This window comes from Anser brachyrhynchus, assembly GCF_964034855.1.
Source record: "Anser brachyrhynchus genome assembly, chromosome: 1".
Taxonomy (NCBI): domain Eukaryota; kingdom Metazoa; phylum Chordata; class Aves; order Anseriformes; family Anatidae; genus Anser; species Anser brachyrhynchus.
The window spans coordinates 10,635,551-10,661,721 of record NC_137694.1 but is presented as its reverse complement, the minus strand read 5'-3'; the positions used below and the strand labels follow the sequence as shown (position 1 = coordinate 10,661,721).

General features: G+C 35.2%; 1 protein-coding gene across 14 annotated transcripts in view; it reads right to left on the bottom strand.

Moving 5' to 3' along the window:
* Positions 1–26,171, bottom strand: part of CACNA2D1 (calcium voltage-gated channel auxiliary subunit alpha2delta 1) — a 407,082-nt gene that overhangs the window by 206,622 nt on the left and 174,289 nt on the right. For all 14 annotated transcript variants that reach the window (XR_013952784.1, XM_080597562.1, XM_080597555.1 and 11 more), the window contains one exon: positions 4,168–4,227. Coding sequence is in view for 13 of the 14 variants with exons in the window: in XM_080597562.1 (XP_080453688.1) it covers positions 4,168–4,227 (60 nt within the window). In the remaining variant the exon portion in view is untranslated. The remainder of the gene's footprint in view (positions 1–4,167; positions 4,228–26,171) is intronic.

Genomic DNA, 26,171 nt, shown 5'->3' with positions numbered 1-26,171 from the left:
AGCTCTGTCCCCTGAGTGGAAAGATGTCAGAGTCCAAACAATCACTGACAGAAGAAAGGTATTTCATTCCTTTCAGTGAGATATGGCACATTTAATTTAAATTATGCACAAATCAAAGCTATATGTCACATAAGTGAAGGTGGCACACAGCCCTTCGGAGAAGAAAATATCATCTTCCCTAAGACCTTTACCATCTGCCTGTCAATTGAAATCAATCATACAGCATATTTTTTTCCAAGTCACATATGGTTTAGACGTGTGAGGCCTCATCCAAAATTAATCAAAATCAATGGAAGATTTATTTCACAGTGTTTTGGATCAGAACATTGTGTAAAGATACAGACAGCTTTGACACTTTGCCCATCGTTAGTGTTGTTCAAACTTTCACAGAATTGTTAAGTACTGATTACTGGGAAAGGATTCCACACCTACTTTTTGCACCTGTGAGAACTGGTTCTACACCACAGTTCTGGAGCCAAATCTGAACATTTTAATTCCCCACGAATGCCCTTTGTGCTGAAGAGGACTTTGAGAGGTACAAACCATAAGAGAGCTATATCCTCTCTTTAATGCTATTAGAGAAAAAAATACTATAGTTTGTTACCTTCTCTGAATGTCTCTCTTTTAAAAGACAATCTTTAATAAACTGCCTCCCTAGAATGAAGCAGTACTAACACTTTAAAAATTGGTTATTTTGTTTGTTTCCCGGTTGAAGCTTTTAAGATGCAATGATGCTTTACTGCAAAGCATCAAAACATTCGATGCAAAAAGCATCAAAGCATTTGATGCAAAGATGCTTTGTTGTAATCTTCATGATAAGTTACAGACAGTCCTGAAATCTAAAATCTTCGATCTGCAGGAAAGGTCATGAGCTGTCTACTACTGCCCTGTTCCTGCAGGTCACCTCTTGGGTCACCTCTACATATCAACTCTTGTTATGGAAGACTTGTTTATGTATCATTTATCCTTCTTATCTTTCATTTCTTTGTTGAGCAACTTTTCACTACAGTTTTACACAACCAATGTTGATTTAAAAAAGTCATAATCCCAAAGTACTATTTCTACGACCTCCTGTCTCACTTTTAAGGCCATATACACAAGCTTACACATTAAATTCACAGCAAATGCTGTCTTGGAAATATCAGGGTTCAGGAAATCATCATTTACACAGAAGAACGTAAAACTATATTGTTTAAAAGATAAGGCATATTGAAAGGATTTTTCATGTGGCATTTTAATGTGATAATTAATTCCTAAAAGTCTGAGTTTCAGTCTTCATATAAGTAAGTGGATGCTAATAGGCCATGCATAAAGACTCCTCGCTAAAATACAAATGAGAAATCCCTTATGTTTATACATGTGTAAGTACAATTAATATTGCAACCCAACTGGAAACAAAATTGCTTTAGTTAACCAACCATTGCAATGCAATCAAATGTGGTATCAAATGTAATTGTAGAAGATCCATTTGGGGAATAACAGCAATTATTTCATAAAGAATTCTCCCCTCCTCCTTCCAATTCACATGCACACAATTTTTTTCATGCATCTCTGCACCAGCAAAGTAATTGGACCATCACAAGTGTCAAAAATACCACCATTTCATTCTGCAATACACAGGAAAATTCAAACTGACAAGGCTGTTTCTTTTAGCAATATTGGGTTGTACCTCTGATTTGTAACTGCATTAATCTAAAAACGTTTAAGTAGTTTTTATTTCTCCAGCTGTACATGCAGCTAGGGAATTGTGCAATGCTTATGGAGTAGGAAGCAAAGAATGGCATTTCTTTGTCTGCCTGAAGCTAAGTACTTTGGATTTGCCTTCACACAACTATTCTCTAAAGACTTAATACTTCTCTAATGTAAGTATTCTTCTAGGGCTGTTGAGGGAAACCTCAGTTCAGATATTTTAATTGACCTTGTGTTTAATCAGAAAACAACGCATATTGCAATCCAATATTAATAATTTTTTTCCTTTTTTTTTTACTCAGAAGACATTCAATATTCTTCATTAGTATTCTTAATTAATATTCCTTTGAATTGTTTTGTACTTTTTAGTAATTTAATTAGTAATTACTAAAATTATTTTGACATTTAATTATCAACGCAAACCACTGAAAGCCATTATGATCTTTATATCTGTCAGCCACCTAAAAATACTTATGTCAGCTGCAATGTGACTGTCAAGGACATTGATGATCGTGTACTCATTAGAACTAGAGACTGTCCCAAAGAGTTTCTTTCTATAGTGACTTATATGCAGTGCTGCTTGAAAGGCTTTCATCACCCTAAAACAAGTCCTGAAAAAGGAAATAAACCTCATACAGCATGATGCAGACCATTCATAATGCTATGAGAAGTATCAGAAGAAAGGCTATCAGTAAGAACCCTCATCTGCAGGAAGTTTTCCAGTATATCTTCCATATTCCATCACAGCCATTAGGAGAATGAATTTTCCAGTGAAAATTAAGTTTATCAGAAAGATCTGTGTGCAAACTAATTTGAACAGGCATTTTCTAAAAAGTAGGCCAGAAGAGAAGAGAAGAAAGATTACTTCTGGCAAAAATGGAGCAAATTAAATTATAAGAACCCTAATACATTTATTTGAAATTTAATTGCGTAACCTAATGTCAAGGTTATTATATAGTCCACAGTGTTTTCTGCCAATTTCAAAACAGTAAAGCACAAGCTTGGTTTGCAGTTACTTTATTATAAATCCAAATGCCTTTTTTTTTTTTTTTAACCACAGTCTTTTTCTTGAGCCACAACATTAATAAAAAAAAAAATCACATTTCAAAATTACTTTGAGCTCTCTCCTTGGCAATGAATTCTGACGAGACCAGAAGCTTCTCTGGTATAAATGACTCCTACTGAAATTAAAGGGTAAAAATAAAAACAAAGTTGAAACAGTGTTGTTGATGTGATGCCAGTGTACCCAGTAAGAAGCGATATGATTAGAAGGGGCATCTGACCTTATTCATACTCTTCTGCACAGAGTCCATGAAACCTGCAGGTTTTGTTTCCTATTGAAAGCAGGAAAGGTTCCTGTAGCATTCTCATTATTGCATCCCTATGAAACAGGCATTCTGTATTTTACCACATATTAGAAATTGTGCCTGAGCAGACAGCACACTTAAAAGCATTCATGCTGTATCCAAGACCCTCTGCATTCCTGAAAGCCAGTCACTTTTATCTGATTTTGGCCTAACCTTGGAGTTTGGGGCTGGTGGGGTTTTTTTGTTTGTTTGTTGCTTTTTTTTTTGGGGGGGGGGGGGGGGGGGGGTGCAGAACTGTATGTTTAAGTGTCTGACGAACACTGGAACAGAAAGGACACTTTAGGAAAGCATTGTGCATTTAACTGTGTGCCTGTATGATGCAAGTGGATGTGCAAACAGTCTAGGTTGGTAGCAAAATCACATAAAAGCACCATCTGCTTTTATTTCTGAAGGAACAAGTAATAATGGCATAATAAATGACTTTGACACTCAGCAGGGAACTGTAGCCTAAAATTAATAGGCTTATAATCATGCAGAACAATATTAATTTGGCTTGAATAATAATAAAGAACTAGTGTTGTGCATTTTACAATCGTCTCACTTGTTTTTCAGTAAAATCTGAAATGATTGAAGAAGATAATTTAGCATTTGACCAGGGTCTCTTTCATGAGTACCAGAATATTGAAGAGAAGAAGAAATTAAAGTATAGAGAAGGATTCTTAAAGAAGTCAATGACTCAATATATACTAGTACATAGACAACAAAATCCTCCTCTATTAAACTTCTGCCTACCAAATAAAAACAACTAAAAAAATAAAATCATTTGTATGATTCTGTGTTTCAGTGCTTGGAGTAGCACACACTTTACTGACAGGAGCTATCACTCAGAGATGTCTTCTCCATAATTATTCCTTGTCCAATGAGACAAAGAGATGTTTTGTGTATAACTCAGAACTACATTATGGGCCTGTGAAACTCCCTCTGAGTTTATGAAGGGTAAAGTCCATTTTATTCTCTAGAGATCTGTACTTAGGCACTGGCTACTGCATAAAATGTCCATTTGTAGGCAAAGATTCCTTCTGTGGTAGATGTATAAACGGCATGTTTGTAAGAATATAATTAACATTAGAACGAAGAAAATTCTGAGAAGGTTAAAAGGAGAAAAACTTACCCCAAACTCATCCCTCCACTGATGAGATGCTTGATACTTCTCTGCTTCTTTAGCGAGGCGCTGAAGAACAAAAAAAAGACATACATTTTAGTCTTCACTGATTCTTCACATAGTAAAGCCTTTCTTTTCTATTTTCTTTATATGCATGTTTTCTCTATATAATTCTCTATATATCTATGCTTTTGCACTTACTTGAAATTTATGTATACTTGAGTAAAGATGTACAGTCTTTTCAAGAATGCCATTTTCTATATTATATACTAATTTATATTACATACTAATTTAAGCACTGCAATCATGCATTAGAAAGCTTAACCCTAATTCCAATGTTATTTAAGATGTTCTAGGTAAGTCTGAAATCCATCAATACCGAAAATACTTTCTCCCTACACACCTTACCTCATACATATGAGTTTAATCTACCATCCAATTAGAAGTATTTATTAGAATCTTAAAACACGTAACAAATATTTTATTAGAATCTTATTGCCCCATCAAATTATCTAGCTTCAGTTATACAAAGTACTGACATACCCTGTCATGATTAGGGATCCATAAAAACTCAGTAATTTGTACAAGCTGTAGTCTGGTCCCATGTACTGAATGAACTTTAGCCACCAGAGAACATCAGTAATGCTCCTAGATGGCATTCTTCCAGTTTAAATTAATTTGAAAGAAATCCACTTAGCCCCACAGGAAGCAAAGGACAGTGCACAGGAACGATCAGATGAGCCTCTTTCAAATCAGTCTCTTGTATAGATATCCACTGTGTTGGTTACAAGTTCCTCCTCAAACAAAATTATAATCCTTTGAAAAATAACTGTTTGCACATGCATATGAGAAGTTTACTACAATTCTGAATATAGAAGTCGCCAAGCATAATGCTTGTTCTCCAGTTTCGCTCACACAGCTTCCCCAGTGCCTGCAGCCCTGGAGGCAGGCACCCATCCTCACAGAAGGCAAGCAGCAGAGCTACCTGATGTGAACACAGCTCACAGGGACTCAGCCACATCCTAATTTTTGAGTGAGTGACTTTGAGAACTACGTTATTTTATAATTAATAACAGTTTCTGGATAGTCATGGTCCTTTTCTAACAGAACTGCTGTATCCACAAGCTAACTAGGGATAAAAATTCTTTACTTGTGAAGGTGTGTGCACAATATGCCCAACGATCCTTTCAATATTCAGATCAGTTCCTACCTAAATGAACTGGTGGTCTTAAGTCACGTTTTCAGTTGAGTTGACTGTCAGTTCTTGCTAACAACCAAAAAGAGTATGACTGGAAAGTTCATGGAAGCTGGAATTGCAGGGATGGTGCTATCAGAATCTCGTCTCAGCCCCAGTACAGGATGGCAACCACCATGGTATCTGATCCCACAAGGACACTCCATCTCCCCCCCAACAACTATCAGGCTGATAAATTTCACCAAGCAAAACTTAAGACCTTTTCCTTTCTTTTTCATTTGAAATCATCCCGTTAAAAAATATAATTGTGTGCTCCGATGTCTGAAAATAAGCGTCCCTCTTATGTGTTTTATCATCCATTCAAATGATTTTTAGCTCACAAAGTTACTAGTATCCTGCAGGCATTTCCAACAGAGCTGCCCTCCACAGTAGCCAAGTACCACATTTACAAAAGCAAAACTGTAATATAACTTGATGCATTACACTGGCAAAATTTAGCCTAACTTCCCTTTGACCTCAATGGACAAATCCATTACCTTAGATACGTATAGTATTTCCAGTTTTCTGGTAATACACTAGCATAATTTTGTATCAGTACAAAGCAAGATATGATGCTTACTGACACCTACTACACAAGTAAATAGTTGCAGATAACATTGCCCTCATTTCTCTCTCTGTCTGCTTCATAACCTTAAGGTACCCAGTGATCTGCAATTCTTCTCTGCAAAATATGTTAGAACTGAAATTTACAAACTCATAAATGGATTATGAACAGAGATCTATAGTAAGTATTAACATTACTAGGAATTTCACATTGGAAGAACTGCAGCCACACCTGATATTCCTCAATTTCGTGAAAAACTAGCAAATTCTCAGCAAATCTGAGCTATAAATTAAAAATGCTAAACGCAAATTAAAAAAGTAAAGCTCCTTAGCAACTCCCCACCCCTGGATTTCTACAGCTCCTTGTGTCCTAAAAGAGCTTCCAAACTGAGAAGTTGCCGTTTGCTGTATGCTTACAGCGCTTTGCTCATAGGAAAGCACAAGCAACTGGTGACGGAGAAGCAATAATGACCAATGAAAAAAGGACTGTGTTCTTTGACTCAAATAAACAAACTAACACCATTTTAATGAAACTGCATGTTGCCCCCATGCCTGTTTACGATAGGTACAGCAAGAGGCTGATTCAGCCTCGTAATGTCTTGCTCATTGCGTACATGAAGAATCTCTGCATTTTTCTCTGTTTTGCAAGAATCAATTTAACTTTTGTGCCAGTTACTAGACCAATCTTCCAGAATATATCTAAAACTTTAGCTGGAGTGAGAGCAGAATGTAGGCCTAATTTTCTTCCCAGTATTGTATGTCAGAGACAGAATTACAACCTAGCCAACTTGATATCAGTCCAGTATTGGTTTCCTTGAAACAGATCATCTTTTCCATCAACAATTCCCATAAATGCTATATGAATTATTAATAGTCAGTAAAATGTCTCTTAGCCAGGACTAGAAGAAATCTGTAAAATGAGTGTTCACATGAGTAAATCATTTAATCTCTCAAAGTGTGGATGAATATTGTAGTTGCACCTTATACCCCTGCAACTGAACACTCCTGTAATTCTATAGCTGTGTAAGTTACATATGCAAAAAACACATAGGATCATTTCCCAAAGATCAGTATACTACAGTACTCTGATTTCCCAGCTTGCCTTCAGCAGACAACTATAAATGTTCATGTGCAGGATATCACAGGGACAGATCATGCAAGGATTTCATGATCAAAAAGGTGGCTTTTGTTTTGTTTCTAGTGTCTGTTTTTTTGTGTTTTTTGTTTTAAAAGATAACAGAGCTGATAAGAGAGTTGTGTATTAAAAAAAAAAAGAATTGTTCTCTCCTATGTAACATCTTCGATATTTTTAGGAAAGACAAGGAAAGAGTATTAGAAACAAAATAGTAAAAAAAGTATTTCATAAAGCTAAGATGTTCTCAGAAGTTCTTCATTTCTATGGAAGGAGAAACTGCTACAGATACATGGACTCTAATGACTGAGACATTCATTCATCTTTCCACAAGGCGAGTGCTTTGTTAAGGCAGAGTAAGAAGTCAAGACTCTATGTCAACAATAGCTAGATTGTGAAGCCAACTCAAATTACCTACGCCCCTTACTGCAACACAAGGAGAGACTAATTTTTCATCTCTCTCAAAGAAATCATGCCTGCTTGCTTTTGAGGTATGCAAATGTCAGGGCTTGCCTTCCCTGTTTTGATGGAGTCTCTGGAGAACAACAACAGAAGAGTAACACAGCAGTGTGCTGACACTCCCCATTTTCGGTCTCATTACAGCACAGGTTTAATAAGGTCACACCGTCTTTAACTCCATGGCCCACTGCAGTTCCCTATAGGTTTCTCTAGCAAATACTAAAATTTTTGAGGTGGTTATTTTTATGTGTCAGAAGACGTGTTAGAAGAGGTTCTAAAACAACATGCAAAACAGTAATTCTGCACATTAGGCTTCAATCATTTCTCACTCTGTGCCTTTGTATGAATGCTGTGAACATGACAGCTGTAAAATGTATTCAGGCCTTGAATGAACCCCTATTTAATACCATCTTTTTAGTTGGAGAGGATGAGAAACCAAACACTATTAAAAAAGGGGGGGTGGAACAAAACTAATATGCAACAAACATTCTGGATTACTTCAAGGTACAACAACAACAACAACAAAAAAAAACAACCCACTCTTTACAGTCTGCTGGAGAACAAGGATTCTAGGATTATGGCAGTGATACTCAAATTACTCTGAAATACTACACAAATTGAGAAACCTTGCCCATGAAGAACTGGCTGCAAATACGAACAAAATGTTGTAGCACCTATTCCTGTGCTTTTGGAGGATGCCTGGCTGCCTCCATCATGGTTTGAAGTGCTTCCTGGTGCTTCCATCTATGGGTTGAAGAGAGCTGATGCTAGGTTTATGAAATGTGATTGACACGGTCAATCAAAGTCAAGGTGCTTGAAAACACCATAATTAAACAAATTAATAAATGTCCCATAAGAAATGAAACAGTTATTTCTATTTAATTAATTAATTAATTCCATGAAAACTTCTCACTGCCTTGCTATTTTTTTAAATATCAGTTGTTCAGAATCTGTTATCTTCAGGAATATTCAGGATACTTAGATCATTAATAAGAGAACAATGATCCCTTGAAAGTCAGCCACTGCCCATAAATAAGCAGTTTTTTAAAACAAACATTGAAAGAAGTCAGGAGTTACCTGCTTCTAGGGTTTCCTTAGATCTTTCAAAGAGAATTGTTGCCTTTAAAGCAAAACTACTTGTGAAAGATGCAAATGTGATTTACTGCATCAGCCTATGAACTTTTCTTTAACTTCTAAATGGATTACAAGATTATCAGAAAAACTACCCCAAAAGCCAGCTGCCTGTCAAATCTCCAAACTGACCATTTTCAAAGGCCTTGTCCCTAGATTCCAAGTGTACGTTTCGAACTCTGAAAGACAGCCTTTCACATAGCGCAGATGGGAAGAAAGAGCCCTGAAGAATCTTTATCTGATCTGGAAAGATCAGCTCCCTAGAAGGCCTATTCATCTCCCAGCCTTCACTTGCATGTGTCATATCTTTATCTCCTCCTAACCAGCAACGAATTCTGCCAGCTAATGGCCCAATTACAATTATATTCAGTACAATGAAATCAATCTTTTTTTGTGCTTCCAACTCTCCACTAAGTATTTTATCTTGAAAATAGTATTTGACTACCCCTTGATATCCTAAGCTATTAGAAAAATGTGTAAGCATAGAGTTGTTAGACATCAATAGCTTGACAAAGCTTTCTAAAGCACCGAATCCATGATATTTAAAAGCTTATTTTAATAAGAGAAATATCCAGGGAGAATACAGAAATACCAGGCTTGAACAGAACAATATAGAAACATGCAACAAACTTCAAATCCTGATTTAAAATATGATCCAAGTACTCGATTCAGTTCTTGCATAAACAAGATAAAAGCCACAAGTGGTATCTGTAACAGCAGCGTTAAACATAGTTTTCACATCTGCATCTGAAACACAAATATTGTTCTTCTGCAGATGATTATAAATTGCAGGTCACTTACAGGAGAGAAAAATGGGGAAAAAAGCATCAGACTGGGATACGGTGTCTGACGTGCCAGTGGAAATTTCACCACAGCTTTAATGCAGATTGACAGAAATTTAAAGATTTGTATTTTCATCTCAGTTGGCTGTTACACTCAGTATTAGGCTAAACTAGAACTCTTTTCTGTCCCCTTGACTTGATTCTACTGTCTTTACTTGCATGGAGCAGGTTTCTTTTCTTTTTTTTTTTAATAATAAATTAGTCAAATACTCATGGATTATGTTATTCATGAGTTTTCCATTACTCTACTGTATAAAAAGATCACCCAATTTGGCCCAAAGGAGTGTGATTTCAACAAGAAACACATGCAAATTGGAAGGTCAGTAGCCCAAAAGTGAGCTTGGGAGTGCTAATGATAGCAAGGTCATTACCCCCATATAAATGACACATGAGTTTATTTTTCTTTGTCTTTGTTTCTATAGCCCCAGTGGGACTGGGAGGGGTTAATAGGGAACAATTACCTTTTTACTTGTAACTCTCATTAATGTATTTGGTATATGACCTCCCTGACAAGTGGGCATTCGTAATTATTGCCAGTACAAAAGCTGATCTAGATTTGACAGAGCTGCAACACTTTAGTTTTGCTAAGATTATCCCCAACCATAAAATGTTTTAGATTGTGCCAAACACGTATGTAATTCTGCTGATTTAAAATGTAACCACAAGGTTTAAGATCCACTCTTCCTGATTTTTCTTCTTTAAAAATATTTTGGTTGCTAATGCAGTACCACAAAAGTTTCCAGGATAATTCATATTTCCCTACTCCAAATAAAGACTGTTGACTTATGTACCGTTGTATTCCTTTATATAAATGTCATAATCCTCAGTGTAAGCTTAATCAGAATTTCAGTACTTGCACAGATCATTAAACCATACACCCCAATTCAGGCACTTCCTCTAAGAACTGCAGAAATAAAAGCACAATTTAAAAGTAAAAGTGCAACAGTGTAAGAAATCCTAACAGTGCAGATTAATACACAGTTGTGGTTTATACAGCCTTTGCCACTAAAGTAACTGTTCACAGAAGAAATTGTTTTTAATTTTCTACAGGGAGGACTTTTGGTTAACTACGCTAACATACAAACAGACTTAGAATAACAATTCATACTTTTGTCAGAGAGAGGCACTGCTAGGTCAAGAGTAAATTATTGACAAGAATCAGTTACGGATCTCCATCTGGCCCTGTCTTGTTTCAGCCATATCTAAAATAAATGATTCTAGTACAAATCAGAAACCATCACCAGTTTAGAACCGGAGGGCCTCAGTTATGAATTCTTACACTAACAAGACACAAAGGAACAGTAGCATAAAGAAATACGTTGTGGTCACTTCCTGAAATTTCCAAGAGATTTTGTATTAATGCAGTATCCCCCTTCAGCTGCCTATGTACAACTCCCATTCTTTGTAGAGTTCCGAGTCTTAGAAATAAGAAATGTAACTGGATCGCCAGTTTTCTTTCTCTTCCTTTCCTTTCTTTTTCTCCTTTCTTTTTCTCCTTTCTTCCTTCCTCTCTTCCTTAATTTATGATTGCTCGCTATTACTACTTATTACTTCATCTTTGGTATTACCTTAGAAGCCCATCTTACTCTAGGAAGTTCGGTGTGATACCAGTGAACAGTAAGGGGTGTTTCTCTTCCCAAACTGGATTCAAAGATTAAGATGCACCAAACTTTACTTACTGTTCTTGCTTACAGAATGATTGCTTTATACAAGTCCTTCTTTAACTACCATAATGAACTGTGAATGCCAATAATATTTATTTCTCCTTTGTCTTCAACTTGCTGCTATCATCCCCACAGTTTGTACAAATTATGACTATTTATTTTAGGATACAGCACAAATATCCAAGCACTGATTTTATAGGTAGGATAGTCGTAACTTGTAACATATATAAAATAAGACACAGCAAACTCGAAATGCATACAGAAGTGTAAAAAAAACCAAAAAACTGTTTACAAACTCTGAGATAATTTTCCTATAATACGGAACACACACGTACATGGTATGATGTTAGTTTGATCCTATAGCTGAATTCCCTCTGGTGTTTCAAATAGCTAACATTCCAGGAAGCAGCAAAATTGAAACACAACACAAGAAATAAAAACAAGAGTCTGTGAATGAACCTATATTACAGGTACCTGTATTTAAATCCAGGCAAGAACACCAGACAAAATCAAGAGAGGGCAAGAGCAAAGTGCTCTTTTTAACACAAATCTACTGTATATATAATTTATGTCTCCTTTAAAACATTTTTATCTCTATGACAGAGAAATAACATATTGAGAAAATGAGCACACAGTAATACAAGTGGTATTTGCATCATATTTTCTAGACTTCATCTGATTAAATGTGAGGTAAGTCATAAAGTGTTCTACGCAGCATGTCAGCAGCTGTATTATGTTTGAAAGTAGTTATGCACAAATACATTTGCTGAAGTAATCCTGCAGCAACTGTTCGAGAAATTAGTTGATAGGATTTTTTTTTATTATTATTTTTACACTACAGCATCAAAGACAATACATTTACTCAGAGCATGGCAAAATCTCCCTTTTCTGCATACCTGATTTTTAAAGGTTTTTATATGGTGACTGGCAGTAGGTGTTTGTTTTGTGCTGATCTCCAGCACGGTTTTATTTCATGTATTTACACTGCAGAGTCACGGCCTCTCTCTCACTCTGGCATCTGCTGTGCCACACGATGACAGGCTGATCTATGGTCTGTTAATGAGAACATCTGAAGCAGATAAGGTCACAGACAAAGGATGTTTATAATTGATCTCCTGTATTCAGCATAAACCTTGTATGAAATATTCCCCAGCCATTGTCTGGAGCCAGTTTTACTTCTGTCATCGGAAGCAGCAGATGAGTCATATTCATAAAGAAAAAGGGCATATGAGAGGTCTGCTGACATTGTGAGCTTTACCAAAGTACTCTTCATACAGATTACTGACAAAAATTTATACATAATCTAACACATAATCTAATCAACAGTTCACAACATTTTTGAAAAAGATGATGTTATACTCTGGACCATAATTCAAAATAATGCCGTAAATTTTGTCTTCGATTATTAACTATTACTAACAACCAAAAGTGCTAGAATTTTCTGTAGTTTAGGTTAGAAAAAAATTTATAAAAAGATCGCCTCGTATCTAACACAAGGTTGCCACGTCAGCTGAAAAGAAATCCAACGGAAAGAATTTATTATCTTCCATATATTTAGAAGATAGGGCTTTAAAGGATTTATGTATCTTTTAGCAACTATAGTGAAAAAAATGTTGTTTATAATTCAAGCCAATCTTTATTCATATTGTTTAATTAGATGAGTGAAGAGTGATTCTCCACAGAGAAGTTTTACCCTTCTAGCAGATACGCAATTCCGAAGCAAGCAGTAGACCCCAAATAAATTAAACCACTGGTCTGAATAAGGTCAGAAATCAGCAAGAAGCCAAATCTGACCTAGAATGTTTAAGATTACAATATTGCAGATGAAGTTAATACATTCTGACATGAATAATCATATTGATTTTAATAGCAAATACTGGAATAGGAAGACCTAATCAAGTATGTCTCACATAGGGGTTTGACATCTAAGGTAATGCACAATCATCTGTCCCTGAAAAAAACTTGAAGATATGAAAAGTCAAAAAGGATAAAAGCAAAAGGCCATTTGTCACAGTAACATTTCTCCACTACATAAAAGCCACCCTTCTCTAAAATATGAAATAGAGCTCTTCTCTCCTACTTCTTCTTTTCTCTTATGCAGATTTAAGAATTTAGTTAGTGGTATCAAATGATCCAACAGAGACAGCAAATGTGACATAATGCCAGTACTTCTACTGCTTAAAGGGTGCTGAAAGACACTTACATATACTATAGTAGAATTCTTAGTAAGATTTAGTAAGAATCTAAAAATCTTCAGTAGTAGTCAGAGGTACAGTTAAGGTCAAACAGTCATTGATTCTGTCCTGAAAACAAAACTCTGCTCCCAGGGCAGAAGCCAAAATAAAATAAAATAAAATTGCTAACAGGCACACGTTTAAACTCCCAGGAAAGCAGTATGGATGGGTACACACCTAGGTAAGTGGACAACTGGTGAATGTTGCAGGGGGGAATCTGTCCCATACCATTCAGTAGCTGTCTGGAAATTTACTGGTTTCCACCTCAGCTTGATCTCTGATGTTCACAAACCTAACTAGTAAGAAAAACGGTACTAGGTGAAAGGAAACCATACATGAGCCAGCAGTGTCATAGACGAATAAGGTGCAAAAACATTTCTGAAGGGCACCTTTCTGAGAACCAGAGGACAGGATAAAACAAACGCAGCCACAACAACAGACAGAGGTCTGTAAATTTGTTCACCATGACTGGGAGGAAATTTGACTTAGGAAATAGCATACCAATTTAATATGCTGCAGAATGAGTGTACAAAACATTTCTGTTCATCTATTGCTAAATAGCAACAAGGAACCTTGGAAATTCTCATCAGAGTAGTTTGTTAATTCCATACTTTCCACATTTATGGGAAGAGGAAGGGAGGAAGGAGGTTCAGTTTGCAAGTCTGAGTATATTTCTAGGATGTGTAGAATTAGGAGATTTGAGAAGCTTGCAAGATCATGACAGCTTGATACTGCCAAAATATTTCAGTAGACGGGGGAGGAAGAGAGAGAACTGTAGAAAAAAGCATGAAGAAAACTATCAGAAAAGGAGAGTAAGAAACAGTCTGTCAAATTCACCCTGACATCTAGCAGTGAAATTTTGTTAGTGGTTTATAGAATCAGTAAAAGATTGCTTCTTTTAACATACAATTTATCCTTCTCATTCACTGATGTTTCAAACCCTTAGAGGTTTTTATTACATTTTCACTCTAATAATTCATCTGCCTTAAATGCAAGCCACATTAGCGTTATATTTTTAAACAAGCTTGAAGTGAAGGACACATGCTGAAACCATTAGACTGAAATTGCCAACTGCTCTGACAAATCACAAACTGCATAACACCATCAGCTACAGTTCACTGCCTGCCTTAGGAAACTTTCAAGCTTCACAGTTGAGCTGGTAACTTCACAGCCATGATTAGAAGATGACACATACACTGAGTAGGCATGCCTTGTTACCCCGCTTTTTCAACTGTAGTATATGTATAGTTTTTAGCCACACAGGGAGAAATCAGGACTTCATATATTTATTTTAGAAACAGCTAAACTAACCGACTCCAAAACAAGTGTTCTTAAAAGTCACCTATGTAATTTTCCTCTATCTTAAAGAAAAAAAAATGAAATAAATGAACATAGATGCAGTTCAGCTTGTTTCACAGCTCCTTTAACAATTCATTGGGTTTCTAGTTAAAAAACAAAACAGCAAAAAAAAACTAACAACAACAAAAACTGAACTGCTTAAAATGTATACGTGCTTCTAGTGCCACTAAAATCTGAATATGATCCAAATGGTGAACAGACACAACTGAAATACACATCCAACTGCCTAATTTCAAAGAAAAAAGGAAGAAAACAAATAAATCAAGTAAACACAACCTTACTAAAGGCAAGGAGAAGAACACATCAATATAGTCCTGCATCACTTATGCAAGAAAAACTCTGCAAAGTCAGTTACGTTTAAACAAATAGAGGATGCAACAAGAGTTGCATTTTGGCTAATTATAATAGAATTGAAAAAAAAAATAAAAAATGTTGTATGTAAGTTATACCAATTAATTATAGAAGTTTAGTTATAATATATCACGACTTCATTCCAATAGGTGTTTATCTTTTTTGTTTGTTTTTTTTGTAGCATTCTGTTAGTTAATGCAATTCACAGAAGTAGAGTACAACCAGGTACAAAACACTGCATTTCAAGATGCATCGCGAGTTCTGGATTTACTCATGCTTTGTGTGCTGAAAAACACATATAGATATCATGTTGTTACAATCCCAAAAGAAGATCAGAAAATTGGCAACTTAGAATATGTGTTGAAGAGACAAGTCTCTTTTGGCCATATCAGAAACAGCTTTAAACTCTCTCAGAATTGGATAGGCATTTACATTAAAAGGAATAAAATCCTGAATTTCAACAAATAGCAAGAGGGAGCAGACGTTATTACCACCTCTTCCTCTGTGGAATAGGAGGAATTTATTTTATTTATGACACATACATAACCTAAAACAGCATGATAAGTTTCAAAGTAATTAATGATTTATAATAAAACTGAGAAAATAGCACTAAATCTGCATTAGCATTTCCAGAAATGGGCCTAGGAAATATGCAACCTTATTCACAATATAATCCAGAGCTTAAATAGTATAACCACAATGTGAACTTAAAAAAAAGGAAACAAAACACAACTATCCTCTTGGATTTGCAGATGTATAAACTAGCATCAGTCCGAATTTGCTGGATTAAAAGTTTGTTTAAAAGAATGAATCCAATTCTCAAAAAGAAGAAACACACACACACACAAAAAAAAGCTGAATAACAAATATGGCTTTTACAAGGCAAGACAGTATATCAACAGTTTTGCATGTCAAGGAAAAAATGGAGCAGGTGGTAGGCTAGAGCTGCTGAATAATCAACTTGATCTGATCAACAGTTGGTGGGCAAAAGCCAAAGAAAATGTGTTACTGTTGGCAACAGCAGAAACAAATTGTACATTTAAACTGCATGCTATTTTCAGGCAATATTTCTCTAATGGAAGAATTCTAGCCAAAAGAAATAAAAAGAGCTTAAACAGAGTCCTGTGTAAAACTCAGGAAATGAACTGTGGAAAGGAAAGTGATCTTCTATAAGCAAATGGCAAAACAAACAAACATTTTTTTTTTTTCCCCCATAGAGGCAATAAATACATCTGCTGTAACAACCACACTGGAAACACACCAAAACATCAACCAGTTCTACACCTAGCTTTGCACTGGTTGGAAATCATGCCATTACTGTTGGAAATGGATATCCTAAAGCTATCCTAAATAGTCTGCGGCTGTGCAGGAATTATAAGAAAGTAATACTTAACTATAAAACCTACTGATGTGCAGAATTTGTGTTGTCAACCTTCCTCCTCAAAATGAACTTGCAAGGAGCCAGAGGGTGCTGTTGATAGGTATGGGAGTGAAGCATTCTAATGGGACATAAAAATCATTAGTTTCCCCCACATCCCTTTTAAAATAACATTAAAAAAAAACATGTAGCTTTAAAACTCATTATCTGTAAACTCAGCTATAAATATATCTAGGACATCACTAAGATTCCTCGGTCTATCTTTTCCAAGTCCATATAATGCTTCATGTATTCCTTGTAGCACACTGGAATAATTAACCATGAAGCATTCAGAAGTAAATATATGAAAATTGGCTTTAGCCCCAACTTCTTGAAAAGATTTAAATTAAAAAAAAAAAAATACTCAATACCCTTCTCCTGCTCTTAAATTACTACCTAACTTATCTTGTGCTCTTTCTCTCCAAACATATACCTAGAGAAATAGGTGTGTATACTCCTTGGAGTCTCTTTCCTTTGCTTCAGCTCTTTATTATTTGTTTTACAGCTTTCACCCTCTAGTCAGCTCTTCCAATTACCTCATCACTTTTCCTGGTCAAATAATAAAATCTGATCATTCAACAGTTTCTGTCAGTAGTGACCTTCCAAACTTATTTGAAGCGTTTTTCCTTCATAAATCCCAAAATTCTGTTGCCTAACGTCTCTTCCTATTTTTTTCTTTCAGTATCTGTCACGAGCAACCAAAACTGTCCCAGTTCAGGGAATTATGCTTCATTTGTTTTATTGACAATGCAACCTTCTGATTACTGATTGTTGTATTGAGAAATCTGACAATGAAACGCTTCAGAAACACACTTCAGCTTCACTCAGGATGCCCCTCCATAAAGCCTCCCATCCACCTGCCGCCCTTAGGCCCCATGATGAAGGTGCCACAGAAGACTGTGGTCAGGTTGTAACATGTTCCTTTTCTACTGCTGCTCCTGGCCTCTCACTCAACAGCTCCTCCACAGGTAGCCCCGCGGGCCGCAGCCCCTCAGGAGACCGCACTGTACAGACCTGGGGTCTCCTCGCCCCCCTCTGCCCTTCTCTTTTGCCTCCCTTGCACACTGCAGAGCCCCTTCCCTGCCTGGGCACCTCCCAGCCTGGCCCAGCAGCCACCACCTGCTCTACAACACCTTCTGGCAGAGGCATCCTGGCCTCCTCTGACTAGTTCCAGTTGAGGCACGTGGGCAACAGCCATTTTATCTGTTGCTGAGCCAGCTGGAACCGACAGCAGGTGGCACAGGGCAGCCCTGAGCTCCTAATCTAACAACACAGGGATCCAGGTTTTTCTCTTCCCTTCTCTTTTACAGTGCTGCCTCTCTACCTCTTTCTCCTCTACCTGTACCAATCATATTGCATAACCATTTTAATGTGTAATGTCCTATAAATCCTTCACCCTTCTGACGAACTATGCTTTTTCTTCCTGTGAGAAACAAAGTTGTGTTTTTGCAACAGCTCCTTTATCATTTCACCTACAAGATAATCCAGATCTCCTTCACTTCTTTCTTATTACAATAATTCTTCTAAACTTTCCCAAACATTTTTAAAAGAGGCATTGCACTCCCAGCCTTCTCTATACCTACAGGTTCAAGTTTTTACTTTCAAGCATTGCCATGTGATACTTTTAAAAACAATTCATGTCCTTGGTCAATTTAATTCCTCTTCTAGAGAGGTCTACATGGGATTTACTATTTTCTTACCCTCCAACAGCAAACTTTCAGATTCTAAAGTAAAAAACACTTGTAAGAGGTGAACTCTTAAAATGGTGCCCTCTAGCTTTCTTCAGTCTATTTAGCCTCTGTAGTATCCTCCCATTTGCTTTGAATGCAGAAGAAACTCAGCTCTTTTATGCTCCCAACCATTTCCATTCCATCAAATAAAAATCTTCTCTTAATATAGCTGCAAGGCTGTAAAGCAAAAATTGCTGAACCTATAACATGAGAAGTTTTTAGTGGATGTTACAAATTCTCATCCAGCTCTAGGCGAACATAAGGTATATAAATATTAAGTATATGTGCATAGGGATAGCTATTAAAAGATCTATATTAGTATATTAAGCATTTCAGCAAATGTGCAAATATCTCTCGGGGTCGCCAAGTTCCATAAAAACTTTTCTTTTAGGATGAAATGCTGACCCTATTGCAGTTCATGTAAGGACTTGCACTGTCTTCTCCGAGATTTCCCTCCTACTGTCTCAAGCCCTGTGTATGTGAGATGATGAAATTTATAACCAGAGCTACTCTTCTTCTGTATTCAGTGATCACCAATAGCCATGAATTGCTTCAGCCATTATTTCTCTTTAGCATTTCTTGTCATGTCTCTGTCATATGTCAGATTAATAAATAAATAAATAAATAAATTCTTTCCTTCTAGGCAGTACAGGGCATTTCTGGGTATTCTTGTGATTATAAAGAAAATGTAAGGTGGTTCAGGGATACCATTAACATGTTAAATAAGAGAATTCATTCTGTAAGATCTTAAAAATGGTCTTGTATGTGAAAAAGTATTATTTTTCAATTCAAAACCTACAGATTAAATACTAATGTTGCATATTGTCATGGCTACAGAAGTATTCAATATCCTTTCACAGCCATTGTGAAGTAAGTTTTGTTAAGGGTATTTCCCTTATAAAGGAAAATAAAGCAGAGAGGTTAAATAATTTGACCAAAATCACACAAAACTGTGTCAGGTGCTCATATAGCCTAAATCTGTATGATTTCTCTTCTGGGTGAATCCATCCCATTTTCCTTCTAGTTATTCCCCACCCCCACCCCCCCACCCCACCCCTTTTTTATGATTCTGTACATGATCTATAGCTATGCTTAAAATCTATTTGATTGATTGGCTTAGTGACTAATGACAGGTTATAATGTTCACTCTTGAATCAACACTCAAATCACAATTTCCTTCCAATTTAAAAAAAATATAAAAAAAAATAAAAAAAAAAAATAAAAATAAAGAGACACTTTTCTAGTGTTACCCTCACAGGTGACGCATTTGAGAGCTACTACAAGCAGTTTGGGTTGATCAATGATGACTTCCACCAAAAGGTGTTTAATTAGGATGTCTCACACTTTTCTGTGTATGAAAATCTAATTGCCACCTTCTAGCTCAAAGAACACAATCAAAAAGCATTATCCCATCTCAAAATTGCCTGAGCATTTTCTTCATGTCACTTGCACATCTGGTGTTACTTCATTTTTTTTAGTCTTGTACGCTTCTTCTCTATAAAGAAAATAAACTATACCAACAAATTTAGCACCCCGTCAGTATGTTTTCTTTTATTTCATCTAGACCTACCTACTGAAAATCATCATCTGAATTAAATTGTGAACAGCAAAAAGAAACACAAGAAAGCTAAAACATAATTATATATATATTAAAAAAAAAAAAAAGCCAAAACCAGATTAACATGTCAAGAATGTCATAGTGCAAGTATACCTTAAAGCAAAAGATGGCAGTACCTCAGCAGACTGGAAGTTTGAGGCAGCCAACTCAGTCTTGTGCCTTTGACTGCAATTGACCTGAGTTGCACTTAACAAAACCTCATGGATCCTGCCCACAGGGAAGAATTTCTTCCGCAGCCCTGTTTAACTGGCATGTTACATGGCAGAGATGATATTCAGAAGTCAATCTGAATCTTAAATTAAGAGACCTGAAACATGAAGGACTCTGGTAGATTGTTAAAGGTTTAGAATTTTCTTGAAATCTATAGAATGCTCATTTTAAGGTTATTTATTTATTTATTTATATCTTGTTAGGCTTATATTCTCAAGAAATACTGGAAAACAGATTAATTGGTTTTGGTAAGTGGAAAAGCAGGTTCTTTTGTACTTTGCCCTGTTATGTAGAACCCTAAGATTGGAGAAGTCAGACACATTGTGCTCTTATTTGGGAAACTGGCAACACTGAAATGTTGGTCTTCTACTTCTGGAGTTAGGAAGTGGTTCTTAATGATAAGGATGAAAGTATCTTATTCTCTTGCATAAAATGTAGTGTAATGTGGGTTGGTTTGGTTTCATTTTGTCTCATTTGGTTTGGTGATTTGGCTGGTGGTTTGCTCATCTGACTGATTAGTTTACAGCATTTTTAATTTCTGTGATTATAGCCTCAAATAACATAGAACAAAGAGAAAAAAAAAAAGCACAATAAAATTTTCAAAGGTAAAACTACTGCTTTTTTAAAAAATAAAGGAGTAGAAAGAAAGCTTCATTTTCTGTGGAATTGTCAAGAATTCTTAACAATTTCAAACAGTATCATCCTAAATGCATTATGCTCATCCTCGTCATGCCTGATACTAGACCAAAAGTTTCCTGAAATAAAAACACACCTTAAAGAAATATTAGGTACTGCATGAAACTGTAATAGTGCCTAATATCTTTGGATGAAGGTTAAAGGAATTTCTTTGGATGAAGCAGAGGCTTGACCCAGACACCTCATTAACAAGGTCATATCTCAACCTTTTTCTACCTTTCATATCTGCACGGATCCAGTAATACCAAAGCTGTCCTTCTCCTGCTAACCTTACAAAGTATTACCCAAAATGGAAGGAAAGTATCTTTTCTTTGCCTCTTCAAAAGTGACTGAACTAGATTTGCTCAGATATGACAAAAATATTCAGATGTAGGCACAACTGTATCTGGGAAGCACTGATGCAAATCACAGAAGAAAAAAGGAGAGCCTTAAGAAGAAATTTGTATGCACCACTAAGATACAATTTTCTCAGCTTTCTCACACAATGTCTCATATGTGACATTGCCTGAAGTGTAAGGGAATTTCTAAATTCAGGTGTCTGAAGGTTTTTCCTCAACATGTAAGGAGTCAAAAAATTTGATGTAGCTATAATAAGTCATTATAAAATTTTGACAATATTAGCTATAATGGTTACAGTCAGCTTACCTGGAGAAAACTCCAACTATCCATCTAATCTGTAATAGTAGGCTATGGACTACGCATAAAATTACTTAAGCAAGAAAATCACAAAAGAGAATGCCCAATGATTCAGGAGATTAAAAGATAACTGCTCTTAGAAGCAAATCATATTTTGAAAGTAGGAAGGACTCTGAAATCAGAATGATCAATTTAAGCAGTCTACAAATTTCCTTACTTTAGGTAAAGAAAGGTGTTATGTTTGTTATTCACTTATTATTTAATTTCATTTGCTTCCTAACAGTTCTAGTCAATCTAGAATAGTGAATATTGCCAAACATACATTTTACTTCAATTTAAATATTTCACAGTGTTTAAATAAAATGAAATTCTTCTTAAACTGAATGGTTTTCCAGGCTGACAGTTTAAAAATATTTAAGCTTATTTCAGCGGATGGACATCTCTTCAGACTAATCATCTGATACATTTCATTTGCAACCAGAAAAAAAAATACTTTGGATAGGCATATATGTACTTGCTTTTATACAGAAAGCACTATTTATACTTTTCTTAGGCAATAATACTTAAATTAGCTTAGGAGCTGAATCTTAAATATGTATTTGAATCTTTATATTTTAATTTATATGTTAGTGTTATCTTCTATCTTATCATAGACCTAGTCAAAAGTCTCATAAAGAAAATATTTTCCAATATGGAATAGGAGGTTATATTTGCTAATTCTTGGTACGTTTACTTTTCAAAAATGCTCTTTCTAGGTATAGCACATTTGACACTGTCACAGAAATACTGCTCGTTCTGCTTTTTAAACAATCAAGTTGTCAGTTTTGTTTTACATAGGTTCAACACAACACTGCACCAAAATCCTCTCAGTCTTAACACAGAAATTAGCTTATTGAACAGGTTTGGGTTTCTTTATTTTTGCTGTTGTTGGTTTTTGGTTTTAATTTTTCATGGAAATAGCACTGATTGGATGATATAATGAATCCTAAGCAAATTATGTTACTGGTGCAAAACCTGAGTACACAGTCTGGGGAGGGAAGGAAGGTAAATCTAGGAAGCTGCAGTAACAAGATGGTCATGCCACACCTCCTCCTAATGATCCAGGTATATTCTAAAATCAGTGGGATTTATTAGAACTATACTGCATATATAGACAATTGATTTCTAGCCCAAACATATTATTTCTCACAGATTTGAGATCTCACAGGACAACAAATAGAGAAAGAAGTACACTTGCTGTGTATTGACCAGGGAAAGCTTTGCATGTAAACTTTTCCTACTACCTTGAAACAGAGGAGATAAACCCAGATCCAGTGTCCACTGGAACTTAGATCTTTTAAGAGACCAACCTGAGGAAGCCTGTAGCAGAAGAAAAGCCCAGAAAGTTATTTACTGCAGAGCCATTCCTCACTCTATGTAATTATGTACAAAAGACATTGTTCTGCATTATAGGCCTTCTAGGAAATGTACTCTCTTGTATGACACAAAGCATCTGAAATTATGGCCAGAAAATAAATATAAGATTCTCAAATAGCATAATTCTACTGTTCAATGCAAAATACTGAATTACTGTTTTAGGGGTAAGTCCACATCATCTAAAAACTTACTGTAAAGGTCAAGGTGTATGGAAATTTCAGTACAATCTCATCTACACTATCATTATTCAGTTTTTCTCCCTTGTCAACTGCAATTTCACATTCTGCATTTAAAACTGTATCATCTCTAGGCATATACGGATTTCAAGTTTGTCACAGATATTCAATAAACAATATATGTTCATGTGTATACAATGATGTTTCTATGCCAGACAACGTAAGTGTGCTAACATATCTAGGTCTGAGAGATTAATAGCACTCCAAACTACCTAAATTTTGTACTTAAAGTAGTTTTTTTGAAATTTAGTGTTATGGTTGTCTTACAAACAAGTACTTCTATGGATACGTAAAATAATCCTTACCAATGTATGTTAGCAAACAGCTCCATACTGTAAAGAATCCTATTATTTGTTGCTATAGCACATGTGCTCAGTCTCATTATCATCCATGGGACCCATTTCTGCATATACACCACAGAATTTACTGCAGAACTGGAATGTAGAAATACAAACCAAACTTTTTTGCAGAAGAAGCCCTCACATACCAGAACAGAACAGAACAAATCCCTAAAGAATAAGTGTTCAAACAGTATTATAGCACATCCTGAATTGTAGTTTATATAATAGCCCAAACTTAGCTGATTTGATTTTCCTCAGTTATTTAAATCTCATTACGTATGCCCTATTTAATTCCCTTTCCATTTAAATTGATATAAAACATGAAAAATCCTGTAAATAATTGTGTGAAAAAATATACAAGCTAATTAAAAGCTAAAACTGGAAACTCAAACACATTGTAAACACTTCTTTTCTTTTAAGAAAGAGAGAACTATGTTGTTTTTTATTATTATTATTATTATTATTTTATTTTTGAAGCTGTCCTTTGTTTTGTTTTGAAGAACCAATGAGATTTTGTAGTATACTTTTCCAGAGTAAAAGCCGCCTACAAAGAAACCTTTAGGTTTCAATTCCTTTGATTTCATATTACCAACAAGGGTTTGGTGGATTTTTTTTTGGTTTATTTTTAATGCTGTTTAAATTATAATTAAATTAATAAAACCTACATGTTGTATTCTCTACCGTGCAATGTAATTTTCCATAATTACAAATTAAAAATGTCATCATGATTATTAATTGCTCTCTTTCATTGTATCTTGAGCATTTAAATGCCACCTTACAAGATATTAGTGAGGTCAGACTTTGCTGGCAGATGTCAGTGGGAGGAGTGGAGGGGATAGGAGAAAGAGGGTACATTAATGCAGCAGCACTTTCCAACAGCAGATCCATGTGCCTCAGACATGTAGAAGGCAATAATTAAAAATAAAAAAATCCATTCCTTTAATTCATGAGTTGCACTGCTGTATACTTCACTTTTATGCCCAACAGATCTTAAAACAGATATTCATACATTAAGCTGTTCTTGCTCTTCAACAATTTTCAGGTAAAGATCTTCCTGAAAACATAGTAAGTGTAACATCTAATTAACATTTTACATTCATCTGTATTATCTACTTTCAAAATGATGAGAATTATCCAAATAAGATTTATGACCTTATGTTAATCTGACTGAAACTGTATCATGTTCTTTTGTTTCTTCCCACTTTTTTTTCAGGAATTTCAAAGTACCTTTTTCATCCCTGAAGAGACCTGTTTTCAAACACACATTAAGACACATACTGTTCACATTCCTGTTTCCTGCCATCTATGGAGATCTGCAAATATTCAAAACACAGTTCCAAAGGTTTTCAGTTCTATTCCTGCTCTTTGACAATTTTATTCCTATTCTTTAATTGTTCAGTCATTAAAAGTATTAATGAAAAATCTGTTTTTGAAATATGAAAAATTAGTCATAGTTTCTGGTAAAATAAAACTGTGATTATTATTTCAAAGAAATAAATAAAAGCTTAAGTAACATGATTCCAAATATCATTATTCTTACTTAGCTTCCTCATTAGTAAGATTATCCTGGAGACAAAGCTCTTCTTGAACCCATTATCATCTATTATCCAAACTGTTCTCTGACTCTTTCTCTCACACATATACACACAAATCGTCTAGCCTATAAATCCAGTTGTATAGGACCTGGCAACACCCTGACTTTACATTGTCAATTTGAGCCTTAGATCTGAAATGCGAGAAGAGACACCTGCAATTTTTTATTTAGAGAAGAGTTGCTTTGTAGCTTAATTAAAGCAGTGTCTGACAGTTCAGAAGATGAGAATTTGGTTCTCCTGCAAGGTCTGACAGCATCCTCAGCTTAAATGTGATAATGCAACTTATGCAAGAAACAGTGAAATGTAACATTAAACCTTAGCCCCCAGCTTTACAGAATTCAGACTTTAATAGCCTTATCTTTCTTTTATTTCCACTAATTTATGTTATAGAAATACATGACTCCCAACTTAGTAAGGCTCTTTTAACTAGAAGTTTAAAGATATATAAATATATCTACATAAATTTATATATAAGCATAAATTTATATTATATAAATATATCTTTAAATTTTTATATATATACAAGTATGTAAATATATTTTTTAAGAATGCCTGTAATGAGCTTAGTAAGTAGCATCAAAAATGAAGAGAATTACTTTCATATATTAATCTACTGTACTTCAGATTAAATAGGGAGTCGGTACACATTTACAATTAAATATCAACACAGTAGTAATTCAACTATAATCCAAGCAGATCATATTTTTTTCAACAGTTTTGTGTGTGCATATTTTGATTTGGTTTGTTGTAATTTAAAAACAGCAATTTTTCTGAATGAAGAACTTCTATTGAAACTGCACCAGTGTTGTCAAGAAATGGTTCCTCGGGTCCATAGAATTATTGGTTCAAATAAAAATTGTACCAAAGAAAAGGAAAAAGGAAAAAAAAGATAGGAAACAGGAGAAGGAAAAATAAAGAGAGAAGAAATAGAAAGGAAAAGAAAGAAAAAGGGAAAGTAAGTACATGTTTAAGATGAAGTGATCTGTGGATCAAACTTCAGATCAAAGACAAGAACTCAGACGCCAGTTCTCCCCAGTTCTTAAAATCTCAGTTAAAAGGCCAGCTAAAAAAAAAAAAAAAAGATTTCAGTAGATTCATAATAAAGAAAAAGTTGTAAGTATGCATATGATAATAAGACTGACCTAGAT